The sequence below is a fragment of the Camelus bactrianus genome, chromosome 15 (genome assembly GCF_048773025.1).
Source record: "Camelus bactrianus isolate YW-2024 breed Bactrian camel chromosome 15, ASM4877302v1, whole genome shotgun sequence".
Lineage (NCBI taxonomy): Eukaryota > Metazoa > Chordata > Mammalia > Artiodactyla > Camelidae > Camelus > Camelus bactrianus.
The window spans coordinates 44,019,916-44,034,911 of record NC_133553.1 but is presented as its reverse complement, the minus strand read 5'-3'; the positions used below and the strand labels follow the sequence as shown (position 1 = coordinate 44,034,911).

The 14,996-nt window shown below is 42.2% G+C and overlaps 1 protein-coding gene across 3 annotated transcripts in view; it reads left to right on the top strand.

Moving 5' to 3' along the window:
* THADA (THADA armadillo repeat containing) overlaps window positions 1–14,996 on the top strand; it is a 286,797-nt gene that overhangs the window by 144,331 nt on the left and 127,470 nt on the right. For all 3 annotated transcript variants that reach the window (XM_074378785.1, XM_074378786.1, XM_010967713.3), the window contains one exon: window positions 5,472–5,640. In XM_074378785.1, coding sequence (XP_074234886.1) covers window positions 5,472–5,640 — 169 coding nt within the window. The remainder of the gene's footprint in view (window positions 1–5,471; window positions 5,641–14,996) is intronic.

Here is a 14,996-nt window from a genome sequence, read left to right as displayed (position 1 = left end):
TGGGAACGCAGAGGAACTGGGGAAACATTAATTAGGTCAGTGAGGGAGAGCGGAAGAGGATATTGGCTAGCTTCTGAAGCCATTCTGCAACTTTTCTCAAGACTCCCACTCTGGTTCTCATGTAGTGAGGGGGCTCACTCAAAGCTACCAGGCTTTACAGAGTCCTCTTAGTTCGAAAGTACCTCCCCAACACTACCTAATAATGTTCTCTCAGCCATTCTGCCTTGTGAGGATTAAATGATGTAATACATGCAAAGCTTTTAACACTAAGTCTGGCCCTCATCAATGCTTAGTAAATGTTACTATCAGCATCATCTTTATTGCCCTGCTTCACATTCTACCAATTAGGAACTAGTTGTATCCATAAATCGTTCATACCTCAATGTGATTAGGGCAACTTACTTTGGAAACATTGGGCTCTTTCAAGGCCCTGAAGATTTTGAGGCAACCTTAGACTGAATTTTGCAGATGGACAAATCCAGATAGAATGCAGGGACTGGCACTTGCCAGTTTTATGACCTAAGATATGTTGAGAAGCATCACTTTCCTCATCTTAAAATAGGGATGATGATGGTGACTTTATAATGAAGATTTAGTGAAGTAAATAAAACAGTGTGTCTGAAGTACATAGCCAGTCTTGTGCACAGTAGTCACTTAATAAACCTCAGTTCCCTTTTGATTGTATGGGCTGGGGGGCAGTTTGAGTTCCTTGAGGGAAAGACACAGACCTGGAGAGGACACCTCTTTCTTGCCAAAAGCAAATGTTCCTTCTGCCTGATCCCACTTAGTCACAGCTGGACCATGAACTGCTAGACCACCCACCCTCCTGTCTGGTGACCCACCTCTGTCCTGCAACAGCCTACACTTATTTCTTATGTTCCCCAAAAGCTTTGGCTGATTGGCCTGTATTTTTCCACTAGACTAGATTCCCTGTGGCCTGGGCACTGACTTTTCTCTGATTCTCTGTTACCCAACCCAGTGCATGTTTGTGCATGTCTCCCTGCCTAACCTGCAGGTATGGATGATGTCCAGCCACTTACCTGTGAAATCTTTCAGGAAAACTGGAACAGATTCTGAGGGTAAATAGCAGAGGGAAACACTTGGAAAAAAGCTTAGCCATCACTCTGTGAAACTAGATGATCTCAAGTGTGGTATTTGCCTGCTCTGAATACTATATTCTAAATTTTCCAGGGTCCACCAGAGATCCTGAAGTCCAGAGGTGTATACCACCCTCACTCAAAGGTCCTTTATCTCCTCCAGAAAGTAGTTCCAACTCTCCATCCTGTTCTGTCTTCTGTGCCGCTGTACACCCCCATGTCTGTCTCCGTGGGTACTGCTGATTTGTGAGCATGTTCGTTATCTACTGATCTCCCCTCTAAGCTCGTAGTTCCCCATGAGCAGTGTCCTGTTCCCCATTCCCACGTTTCTAAAGCAGAGCACGTACCTGACAGTTACAACTGTGTGCAAAGAAGCAACTGGAGATTCTTGACCTAGGTCTGGGAAACACTGCCCCAAGGGTTCTGAATGTGTGTCATGAACCTCCGGAAATTGTATAGGAAATTGTACGTGTATGTTCATAAATCTGCTTCTCTTTTGAGAGAATCCACAGTTTACATTAGATTCTGAAATGTTTTCATGATCCTACAAATGTTAAAAAAAAAAAAAGCCAACACTCTAATTTAGAGTTTTTCCATATACTTGTAAATTAAAGCTTGTGTTTATTAGCTGGAAGATACTTTAATGTTCCCTCGATATCCAGGTGTGAGCCTCGGCTTGGAAGAGCCCACAGACTCCATCTTGGAGCCAAGGATGGCAGTTCTGGCCTGGACACTGCTGCTTACACATCATTGAGGGTCCAGTTAGCTTTTCTGAGCTTCAGTTTACTTTTTATCTGTGAATTTAGGTTTATAATGCCCTCCTGTGCTACAGGACTGCTGTAAAGAGACCATAGGTGTGCAGACATGTTATAAAACTGCCAAGGGCTGTACAATTGTGGGATGCAGGTCTTACCATTACGGATGTGTCATTATCTCTGTTACACGGGGACAAGGACACAGTAGGCAGTTGAGAAATACATGATTATAATGAACATGGAACGGGTTTATTGGAGTGAGAGGGGTCGAGGTTTAAAGACACCAGCATCTGCATGTCCTGCAATGTTTAGGCCTAGAACACAGCTAGGGATACTGAGGAAAGGATTTTAATCTATGGTAAAAGAAGAAATGACCTTTGAGATTCCAAACCCATTTGCTTTATTTTCCAAAGAATTGAGACTAAGAGAATAGACGTTGCCCACTTCTTTCAGCAGAGGTCCAGAGTCCTCAACACTTTATTAAAAAAATTTTTTTTTTATTTTGGGGGGAAGATAATTAGGTTTGTTTGTTTGTTTGTGCATTTATTTATTTAATGGCAGTACTGCGGATTGAACCCAGGACCTCGTGCATGCTAAGCATGTACTCTACCACTGAGCTATGCCCTCCCCCTGTCCTCATCACTTTATAATGGAGGCAAAAAAATCCCCTTGCCATCATATCATCACTTTGTTGTCTTATCTTTTTTAAGTGGTACAGCATTCACACCACAGTCTTAATTCTCTCATTGAGGCTACGGAGAGCCCTGCCATTCCTAGAATATGCCGATCCTGTCTTAACACAGGCATAATGCAGTATGAAAACTTTGTATTTCCCAGGTACCTTACTCCTTGGAGTGTTCTCTTAGCCACCACATCGAAACACTGGGTACAGTTTGTTGCCATCACCGTCAGCTCGACAGACCCAGAAAGGTGACTACGACTTGTCCAAGTCACCAACCTCAGGGTCTGAAGTAGGACAAAAGTCTAGGGGCTCTAATTGTCCTTATAGATTTTGTGTCCCTGAAAAGCCTCTGCTTGACATTGGCACCTTTAGTGAACCAAACTAGATGACTGTATATATTCCCCTAGGGCTGTAAAGACTGTGCTTATCCCTCACACTCCAGGCCACATATACCTGGAGAAGGTAAATCTCATCAGACCCCGTCTCTGCCCCCAAAGACTGACAGAAGTAGCCTGGAAGTTTTGTTTTGTTTTGTTTTTTGCTTGATATTTGTGTGTGTGTGTGTGTGCGTGTGTGTGTGTGTTGACTGGACTCTATCCTTCCATTTAAACAATCTGCAATAAGAGAGGAGTTTGAAATTACATTTAGTCATTGCTTTCTAATGAATGGTACCTAATTAAATATTACTTTAAAAATAGGCTTCTCTTTTTCTGTAATTGCATTACTCTTTAGAGGGGAGGTTTTGTTTTATTCTTTAACCTGATTGTGTGCATTTGGAAAGTACCCTAGGACAGGGTATCTGAGAGCAGAAAATTCTGGCACTCTTCCTACTTTCCATTCTTTCTCCTGTGTGGATGCCAGAGATCTTTGGGAAATCATCATCTGCAAAAGGTCAGGAGCAAAAGGAGGGGCATTCTTTAGTGTACAGTTACTGCTAATTAGAAGCTAAACATCTTTTACCATGTCAGAATTATTTGTATCTGAAAAGAAACATCTATACACAAGAGCCTTTTCGGTAACATAAAACACACTCTTAACACAGTGTGTGTGTCGGACGGGTCGGGGGACAGACAGCCTAGGAAGCTCCCGACAAATGACTGTGCTGAGTGAGGTCATTTGCTAATTAAATCTCAAAGCTTTTTCCCAGTATTTTCTTTTCTCCGTCAAATGAAGCTTTCTCAGTCACTCCCCAAACCCACCATGGGCCAAAGCAAACCTCTTACTGCATTTGCCAATTACAGATCAAACATTTAATCATTTTAAAGGAAAAATAAATGAGAAAATGGGTGAATTGGCAAAATCCAGTCAAAAACCATTGGGAGTTCTCTAGCTGCCTAGTGTAGCCTCAGCCTTCAGTGCCTTCTCATGACATGTTGTAAGGGGAGCATTGCTCCGTCCTCAGAATGTGTGCTGATGGGCCCATCTCACGGACCTACTGTCCTAGGGGAAAAAAAAATGACACAACATTTTGACCCACCGTGTATCTCTTTCTCCCCTCTCCCTACTTCCTCCTGCCTCCCCATGATGAAATTCTGCTTGGATCATTACATTTGTACAGGAATTATATCTGTACTTTTATTGTCATATTAAGATAAATGTCAGTGATACCCCTAGGGTGTTGGGAGCATTTCTGTTATAGGGCTTTGTCTCTCCACTTGCTAAGCCTAAATGGCCACATGGGCCTAATGGCCCAGATCTTACCGGTAATTTTTCTTGGAATGCTTATTAGTTTGGGGGAAAAAACAAACAAACAAACAAGAGGCCAAAAAACCCAAGGGGCCATCTCTTTCCCCTGCAGAGTCTGCTGTCTTCTGATCTTCCCTATTCTTGGCATCTAAGGTATTTATAAAAGTTGAGTTGTTTTTTTTTTAATGGGATGAAAGATCATGAAATCTTGAGAGTTCTAGTCAAGAATTTATTTAAGCTAGGACTTATCATATTGGGTTTTCCTTTCAAATAAGACTCTGTCTGTGAAAGCTCTCAAGCGCACGATTTCAACAAAATGGTTGTGGACGCTCAGGTTCTGAGTGTTTACAAAAAAAGTCAAGAGGCCCTTAGATGACCTGCCTTTCCAATGACCTTTGTAGAATCTCAAAAGACCACCTGTCCATGACTTTCACTTACTTAAGAACTGGCTCTTTGGGTATGAGTCAGCCCAAGAAGCAAGGATATGGTGACTCGAGGGTCCATCTCTTCTCTTACGACAGTAAGTTCCGAGCATATACTCTGCCATTACGACACCCCCCAGCCGCAGTTCCAGTGTTATTCATGAGCCTCTACTTCAGCCAGACACAGTGACCTCGAGCATGTCTACTTTTGCTTTACACGACCGTCCCTGGTTGAAACAGCTGCCTGCTTTCTTTCAGCATACTTGAATCACGCTTGCTTTCCTGAGCTTCATCCTTCTCAGTACTACAACTCACAATGCACAGTCTCATCCTCCTGCAGCCAAAATGTCAAGATCTTGCTTACCATTTTTCCAGTACTGTCTCATGCTTCCAGTTATCTTTTCAAATGTACTTCTCATCTTGCAAACCAGAGTATGAGCTCCTCAAAGACAAAAGTGTCTATCATTTTTCCTGGATTTATCGTGGTGCATTTGTTCACTATGAGTGCCCACTAATTCGTTTGATTGCTGAGGAGCAAGAGTCTATTGTCTTATTTCCAAACCCTGTCTGCGTTTATCCCTATGATAGAATCATAGATGTTGATGATGTTGATAAGAAAAGCAAAGTCATCTGTAGAACTAAGGAAAAAAACAAAACAAAACATCGTTTGGAATAGGAGCAACCCCTCCCCTCCAAACCCCCCCACCCCCCACCCCCACCCACCCCCGCCCTTGCATGTCCCAGCCAGAGCTAGATGGAACATCAGCATGTGCAAAGGGACAGATACGGAAATGAGTATCGAATGGTCTTGTGTTTTTCTTCTTTCCAGATGTGGTTGCTCACCTGTCTACCGCTCCCGGGAGATGGCAGCTCGTGCCCTGGTCCCGTTTGTTATGACAGATGAAATCCCTGATACCATCCGAACTCTGCTGGCCAAACTCCCCAACTGCACTGACCAGTGTTTCCGGCAAAACCATATTCATGGGACACTTCTCCAGGTAAGTTAAGTCCCTTTTTGTGACTTCTGTCAAACACTACCGGATGAACTTTGGTGCTGTTAGCAGGTGAAGATTTGATACACAAGCTTTTAGCTTTATCTGTGGAACTTTTTTTGTTGCTGAAAGAACAAGTCTTTCCTCAGTGTGCTTTTTTCATCATCAGCGTGAATGCAGTGTCACACTCTGATTCAGTCAGATCACCTTTTGCATTAAAACCTAGATTTTCTACAGCATGCTTTCCCCCTTGGACTACCTCTCTGAATCAGATAGTTTTGTCTTTTCCATCAAGTATGCCTGCAGAAAATTCTGGGCCACTCCTTGTTTCAGGGTGAAGTTGTGAGCATTCCTTGAAAGAGAGGTTAGTCCAAGAGGCATAGGGAGGGCTGTACACATCAGGAAGAGTCTGCCCTGCAGCTTAGCACATAGTACATGAAATAGCAAACCCTACTTTCCTATTTTCTCTGTGCAACGAAAAAGACTTTTATTTTGAATAAATATACAAAATATTTATTGCTTTTAACTAAACAGTTCTAAAAAAGACTCAATTACAACAAAGGATTGAGAAATAGACTTCTTATTGAAAATGTCTTTTTTTAAACCCTAGCTGTCAACCTGGGGACAGGTGGTACTGGTGAGAAGCTCTGCTGTTCACATGGCTGCTATGGTCACTCACAGCGGGGTGGGGCTGGGGTGGGATTTACATAGCAGGTCATGTTTCTGATTTCTGAGTAGATCTAAAAGATGGCCTTGAGATTCAAATGTATATTGTAAGTTTGCGGTCCACACTGCCGCCATGGGAGGCAGTATGTAGAGTGCTTAAGGGCATGTGACTCTGGATGCAGACTAGCCTGGGTGTCATTCTTACATCCATCACTCACTGTCTGTACATCTGTGTCTTCATTTTTGAACCAAAGATAATAGTGTATAAATGAATTCATGCATATAAAATGCTTAGAGTAGTACTTGGGACATAATAAGATACATAGATAGTCATTATTATCATAGTTTTAATGAGTCTGTACTATAATAAGAACGGATATTTTTAGTCACTAATGCCATCTAGGTAAGAGATGGCCGTGAGATCCAAATATATGTTATATATGTTATAAGCTATCTAGGTGTAAGATAGACCTGTTTCCTTGCCTGCCTTTCTGGTTGTTTTATTTATTCAACAAATATTTGTTGAATGGCTCCTACATACTACTGTGTCATAGTCAAAATAGTGATAAGTCGGTTCTTGCATTGGAGTCGAGGAAAAAAAAAGACCAGAAAATGGGCAATCACAAAGTTATGTGCTAAGGGAAGACATCGCAGGGCCACCCGACTGGTCTTGGGGAAGTTGGGGAAAGCTTCCCAGAGAAAGTGACATCTAAGCAGAGAGCAGAAGTTGGCCAAGGGAAGGGAGAGAAAGAGCTGCCCATGCAGAGGAAACAGCATATAGAAAGGCTCAGGCTGGGTGGGAAATCAGTCCATCTGGGAAATGCAGGGTTGAGTGGGACTTAAGTTCTAGGTTGGCAGGTCTTAAACTGGTCTTAGGACCTCTCTACCCTCTTAAAAATTTTTGAGGATCCCAAGGAGCTTTTGTCTCTCAATATTTAACCAGAAACTAAAACAGAAAATAAAACACAAGAACTCACAAGCACACATTCCATTAGTCATTACAGAGATGACATCATCACCCACCTCCATTGTACACTTGTGAGAGAACGAGAAGGTAAAAAGAAAGTAATGTCTTAGTGTCATTTTGAAAATAGTTTAATCTTATAGAGCTTCTGAAAAGATTGTGCAACCCCCAGGGGTCCCAGACCAGGTCCTCTGGTCTGTGTTCTATATGTTATGGATCATTGGTGGTTTCTTTAGTCCAGACTCTTAAGCACTTATCTCCCTTGGTCCTCACTACTTCCTTGTGGTGAAGAGAGGGGCAGAGACTACTATCTGGGTTGTAGAGATGGGATCCTGAGACCCACAGTATTCTGTCAGACTCTGCTGTGTCTTTGAAGGGAAGGGGCTTACAATTATAAGTAATGCAGAACAGGCTTTTCAACCATTTATAGAGGATGCAGCTGAGTTGGAAGGAATGCTCTGACTGTCAAGGGAGATCAGCCTTCAGGTTTGCTTTATTGAAGACCCGCTCTTGGCTGAGCTTGGAATTGTTTCTTTGGCTTTTTCACCAGTTGTACAAATGGCCCTCCCAGCCTGGTTTCCTATGCACACCACTCACAGGTCTAGCTTGTGTTTCACTAGTCTGCCCAGCAACAGAATACGGTCTTTTGCTCTGTCTCTGGGCTGCCTTTGATATTCTCAAAGTTTCTTCTTCAGCTACATAATATGTGAAACACCGTGGGAAGGTAAAAACCATATACCTCTGGGGTGGTTGTGGCTCTTGCTCTTGTTCCTGAGTGTTAGGGAGATGAAGGGCTTATTAGGGGGAAAAAACAACTATATGGGTGTTGGGTGTTGGGTATTGTGTTCGTGTTTGTCAGACAGATTCCTGTCTTTACCAAGATTGGCTTGTACCCTAGTTGAAAAAAGGAAGTCAAAGGCATGTGAAAATCTTTCTGTCATGTCTGTCCGGGTATCTCATCTGTGTTTTAACAGTTCTGCTTCACCCTGTTGTTCTTTGTGGGGAAGGCATACGGGGTTAAGATGGGGAGGCCTCTTCCGCTCTTTCCCTTCTACAGCTAATAGATTCCTTCTCCACATAAAGGTACCTTTGAAATCAGTAAAAGACCTGCACCTGGAAAAGAGATGGTAGGAACTGAAAGGAATGGGAATCTCCATGGAACTTTCAGAGCCAGCTAAGTAAATAGAAAGTTGTTATTTTTTTCAAAAGCAGGAAATCATTTTGTAATCAGAAAACAAATTCTTTCACAGAACATTTTCTTGAATTATACATTTTTACTTCCTTGAAAAATGTTGACATGAATATATCAAACCCCAGAGTGTTTCTATAGTATACCTTGAAAACGAGAAATATGCTGATCTCAGAATTTTCAGGGACTGTGGAAGAAAGACTCAAATTATAGGACATGCAAAAAAGGAAAGAACATGTGGGATTTGTTTTGTAATCATTTGAAAACCCAGAGGCTCATAATTGCCATGTTGAAATAGATGGAAGTAATGCACCTCCGAAAATGTGAGATTATCCCGCAGGTTCACAAGAGCCAGTGGTAAATGACATTAAGTCTCAGTGAAGGCTAGAAAAGCGCCATGGACATTACCTCATTTGGGAACAACACTGGCAGGGCTACCCTGTCTTTTAAGTAGAATAAATGTCTGTTTTTATTGCCAGAATCCTTCATGTTGGGGACTTAACATTATTACTAGGTTACTTATCACTCCCAAGAAATCATGCTAGAGTTTGAAAAGTTCTCTTGTACTGAGGAAGAATTTGGCCAACAATTATGAGGAAGGGTTTTTTCTGATTCCTGGGTCCCAAACTCACCTTTTGGTAAGTTTCTTAATGCTTAAATGTACAATTTGAAGCAAAAGGTTGAATTTTGAGTTTTTTCGTTTCATGTCTCTGCTTTTGCTTTAATTAAACTCTTTTATATGGATAAGGTGAAGTGTGCACTTGAGGAAATTTCGCTTCTATTAAAGCAGAAAACATTTCTGCATTTACCTGTACATTCTAGGCAAAGGTATTCTTTTTCCCCTTCAGTTAATCTGAATAATCACCACAGTTCTACACACCCCTTTGCTGATATTAAATTTTCTCAGTTTTTACCAGCAGGATCTGTTGAACACTTAAATTCTTTTATTCTGTCTCCCACATCTCCCGCCCTGCCCTGATTTGGAGCCTTGATTTCTGCATTTTGAGAACTCTAGGTCAAAAAGATTCCACTTTTCTGGCTGTGGGGCTGAGCAGTAGTGCTGCCTCCTTGGGTTAACATGAAATATTAGCCAGGGATGGGCTTCAGATGGCCTAGGCCCGTCCACTTGGGAAGTTTGTTGTAAAAGAAGTAAAATGAACATTTTGAGCACCTCCTGTATTGCACATGAATTGCACATGTGACTTCATTAATCCTCCCGACCACCCTACATGGTGGGCGTTATTCACACACACACACAGGTCTCTGTTTCTGTGTGTTTCTGTTTCTGATGAGGAAGTTGAGGTGAGCCTGGAGAGTGACTTACATAAAGTTACCGAGGTAGGGCAGTCAGGGGTAGAGAGAAGACATTAAACTCTAAAGCCTGCGCTCCTTGTCTCTTTAGAACTCACTGCCTCTCTGATAATTGATGTGAATAATGACTTTTTATGCCTAGGGAAACCAATAGCACAAGGAAATATGTATAAGATCTTGTAGTAGCTCACGGTGAAAAAGAATATGAAAATGAATATATGTCTATTCATGTATGACTGTAAAATTGTGCTATACACCAGAAATTGACATATAACTGAATATAACTCAATAAAAAAATTTTTTTTAAATAAATAAAAATGCTTTTATTAAAAAAAAAGAGAGAATCCCTGTTTGCTCTGTTTTTAAACTCTTGTCACTCTGGTCTCCTTAAATCTAATTTGATACGATACTACAACATTGTCAACAAAGACGTCCATCAGGATTATAAAGAGGGGCAGAGGAAGCCAGTGAAACCCTGAGAAGCTAGAGCTGTTAAAAGACCTTTAAGGGTACTTATTGTACCTTCCCTCCCTCTGCTCATCTTTCTCTTCATTTCTCTTTGGTCTCCCGTTTAGTACCCCTAACCTGGAAATATGGAATCCTCCCTTGGGGCCTAGATTATAGCCAAGTTCATGGTTGCCACGCCTTCTGTCAACCTTAAGGGTGTGACAAAACCTCTCAGACATGGGCAACCATAGGAATTGTAGATCTTAGGCCTGGGAGCTGATGGGACCATAACAAAGTGGTCAAGATTGAATTCAATTCAGCAGACACTGTGGAACACCTACCCTGTTCCAGACGCAGTGAAAACACCAGTTTGCCCTTTAAGGCTCTTACCTCCCAGTGTGGGGAGCTGTGGGTTAGAAACCAAGTGAGCCAATTAAGCCCTCAGGGGACCAGGGAGCATACGAATAGCAGAAATGAAGACAAGGGAAAAGATAAAACAGCCAAATGGGCATCCGTCATAAAAGGAGACTGAAGCTGCGACTTTTTTAGTCCGTAACACCCTGATATGCTCTGTGTTAGGGCTGGCGGTAGGGTCTTTATAGGGGTGGGTACAGGGATGCTGGGCTCAGAGGGATAGCATGAGGACGAAAATAGAGGCAGATCTTGGTACTGCCTTTGTGGAAAAGGAAGGCAGAAAATCAGGAAAGAAGTAAAGATAGGCCAGTTTGGGGAGAGGGTAGAGCTCAGTGGTAGAGTGCATGCTTAGCATGCTTGAGGTCCTGAGTTCAATTCCCAGTACCTCCATTATAAATAAACAAACAAATGAACAAAGACACCCCCCCCCAAAAAAAAACCCCAAACAATGAAGCAAACAAAAAAATATAGGCCAGTTTGGGCAGCTAGTTGTCTGAAGGAGTCACTATTCAAGAAACAGGGGTAAGACCAACCACCCTTCACTCTCTGCTGTAGAGGGAAGCAGTGGAAACAGCTAGAAAATGAGTGATGGAGGTAGCCTTAAGTATACATTCTAATGGAGTTTTGTAGATAAGGAAGCGAACATTTTTAGAAAGAAAAAAATTTTAATTAGTATTGTTGCATTGCAACTTATGATTTAAATATAATTTAAAAGAGAGATCAGTCCTATCTTCTTAAAATGTGACGATATAAGACTGCACCTTATGCTTAAAGAATTTTAATGTCTTTTTCATATTTCTTAAAAGCACAAAATTGTGAAACACAGTAGAAATTCTCTCCGGCAGTCCAGAAGTGGAACATTGCTTGACAAATTCCACTTGGCAACTCTAGCTTGGCCTATCTCCGTTGTTTACTTTCTACACAGAAAAAATATAATTTCAGAATGGAAAATGAAAAACAAAAGCATGAAATTATGCTGATGTTGTAAGTTATAAATAGATTGCTGGTCAGTGTGCTTTTTTCCTGGAGTGAGTCATAAAGAAAATGCTCACTCTTGTCAGGAGTGGCCAGATTTACTCATTCTTTCTGAGGAGTTGTGTTCGTGTGAAAGGAGAAAAGTGTAAGTTGTTAGGAAGGTCCCCAAGTCCAGGAAGGGCTATGATGGAGCTGCTCCGATGGCATGGTTGTAGATGCGTCAAGCATGTATTGATTCCTTCTGCTCCCAGGGAGTGTGAGTGGGACCTCGGCTCCAGGCACTCACCTGCAGCATCTCTGCATCCCAAAGTGCCAGAGAAAGTCTTTTCTGTGTGTGCCTTGACTTGAACAGGATTGGAAAGCACTGGGCTCTTAAAGAAAAAAAAAATTAAAGAAAAAACTAAATCTTGTTAAATCTTACCTTTTGGCAATGTATTCCCATCTGGATATAAGCCCAGAAAAGTTATTTTTAATTAAAATGCTACTTTTGAAGATGAATTAATCTCTTCCTTATAAACATCAAAAGGCTTTTATTTGGTGTGTGTTACCTAGGGAGCTTTCTCTGGGTGTGGGAGACAGCTTTTAGCTGCCAGTTTCAGAGCACTGACTGGAGTGCACCGTCATCGTCACTCGCCAGTGCCCTATTGCTGAACTCGTATCAGCCAGGGGTATGTGGAGTTCAGAGCTTTGTCAGCCGATGTATCCCCAGCCTTTTGTTACTATTTAGAATTAGAGTAGGGAAAGTAATGGTAGAAAAGAATATATGTATGTAAAAATGTATGTAGATGTACATGTACGTGTACCTACAGACCTATGTACACATGCATACATATAAATACATACCAGTTATGGAATGTGTGTATCTATATTTGGGGAGGATTGTATTGAGTACCTGTGGAGGCTCTTCTGGATGATGGATATTATTCCCATCATACTGATGAGAAAGCCAAGGGCTAGAGGGGTTATGAGGTTTGACCAAAGTTACACAGGATGAATGGTCAAAGTAGAGCTGGGGGTCAAAGCTTTCCAGTTTGTACAGTTTACCGCTATTCAATATGACTCCTCTGGCAGAGTAGAAAGAACATTCTCAGGCAAGAGTGACTCTTCTCTGGGACTTTCAAGGTCTGGGGTCCAATGGAAGTTGACATGGTCTCTTTATGTGTTCATTCAACACCCATCGGTGGAGCACTGCTCTAGGTGTTGGAATACATCAGAGAACAAAAGAGACAGCCCCTGGCTCTCAAAGATCACTGCTCTCAGAGTGTGCATTCTAGAGGCAGGGAGACAGACAATAATAAATGGCATTATATTAAGGCTTACTCCAATTTATTCAAATAAGTATAATAAATAAATAAAGTATATCATTTATTAGAAGGTAACCATTGCTGTGGACAGAAAGAACAGTAGAGTGGGATAAGGGGAATCAGGAATTGGTAGGAGGAGGGCAGGTGGCAGTACTGAATGAGGTGTCAGAACAGTCACTGTTGAAAAGATGACACTTGAGCAAATCCCACCAAAAGACAAAGGAAAAGTTTATTTTTTTTTAAATAAAGTATAAACATCTTTTCTCCAGAAATGGAGTTGGTTACCGTGTCTGTATGTTCAAGACTTCCTGTAACCATGGAGAAGCGCCTGCCAACATAGTAGGCAGTGGTGGATACACAGGACCAGGAAGGATGCCATTGCTTTAGAAGCCTGGATGCTCTGTGAAGTCCACAAGCTCTACGTGCAGATTACTGGGGACTACGCAAAGTCCTTTCCCTAGAGGATCACAGCCAGTCAAGTCAGTCTTTGTGGTTCCTGTGAGCTTAGGCAGAGAGGAAAGTGTCTGTCACATCACCTCCTCTCTCTCCAGGATGATCTTTACCTTAACTGTCTGTCTGTGACTGGGCCTTAGCGACATGGAATAAAATGTAGAGAGTGTTTATTTATTCCTTTATTTAGCCAGTGGCTATTGAGTGGTTATTAAGTGCATAATACTAGGCCAGGTGCCACAGAAAATACAAAGAAAAGTTAATACATAACACATTCTCTGCCCTCCAGAGGCTTGTGAGCTGCCATGGAAAACAAGCCATCCACACCACAAACAAGTGCACGGAGACTCTCAGCTGTGGTGTGTGCCAGGCAGGTAGCTGAGATCACGTGTCTGAGAGGAGTGCTCAGAGAGGCTTGTGGGAGAAACCTTTAAACCAGTTTTCTGTCATGGAGACAAGGGACTTGGGGGGAGCCGTGGCGTGGAGGAGGGCGTGCAGAAGGTATTCGCAGGGGAAAGGAGCAGACTAGCGCGGAGTGCATCGGGGAGGATGGGATGTGTGGCCTTCAGAGTGTGGTGTGCAAGGCAGAAAGGTGTGCGGAAGAGCATGTTGGCATGTTATTTCTTTTCTCTCATCCTTTTCACTGCTATTTTATATCAGACGTATAATGTACAGAGTGTATTAATAGAGTTGTATATCATTTCTGAATAAATAAGTCTCCCGGAGCTGGGAGCACGTGCTCAGAGGGCATTCCAGGCGGTGAGTCAGAGCGTGGGCTCTGGAGCCAGATGGAGTTCCCTCTCCATCCTAGCTCCGCTGCTTGCTGTCTGTGCTATTTTGGGTGAATTGATTTCTGTGCCTCTGCTGCTGCTTCTGTAACTGGGCAGATAAAACTACTGCACAGGTTGGCTGTGGGGATTAAGTGAATGAACTAATATGTGGGTCGTGCTCAGCAGGGTCTCTGGCATATAATAAGTGTTCAGTGAATGTTAGTTGCTATTAGCACTACTTGGTGCTCCACCATCACCACTGCCCCCATTAGGGGTTTATGATCCAAAAATGTGAGGACCACTGATGCAGATGGTGAGTGAAAGATTTTGAGCTAAAGAAAGCAGCAGCTTAGAAAAATTAATGTCATCTGTTGAAATAATATTGTAAAAAATTTAAGACTCCCTACTGATCCATGAATGTGTGCATAAGAGAGAAAAAAGCTGATGTTCAGCCATTGTGATACTGTTTGTCGGCATGCCTTACAGAGGATCCTCTGCTCAGTTAGCATCTTCCACCTTCCTGTACATTCACGCTGAAGATGATAAGAGCTGAGATTAGTTCTGATTATTAAGGGGTGAGTTCCTGCCTATCAGGTTATTATTCCTTGCACCTGTTTTGTTTTGAATTACACCCCCTCCCTCAGACCCCATGAGAAGCCTGATGAATCTGGAAAGGAACACCATCACACTGTCCTGGACAAAGGAGTCTTTTACCATTCGAAGGGGGTAATTTGAAGTTCACAAAGTGAAAGGAAGATACAGGATCCTCCCGCGTAGATTACCAATTTTCCGAGTTCATCTTGGAAGACACTTTCCATCCCCTCCCCACCTTATTGTTTGAGACTTTTTATGACAGAAGATAATTCAGAATG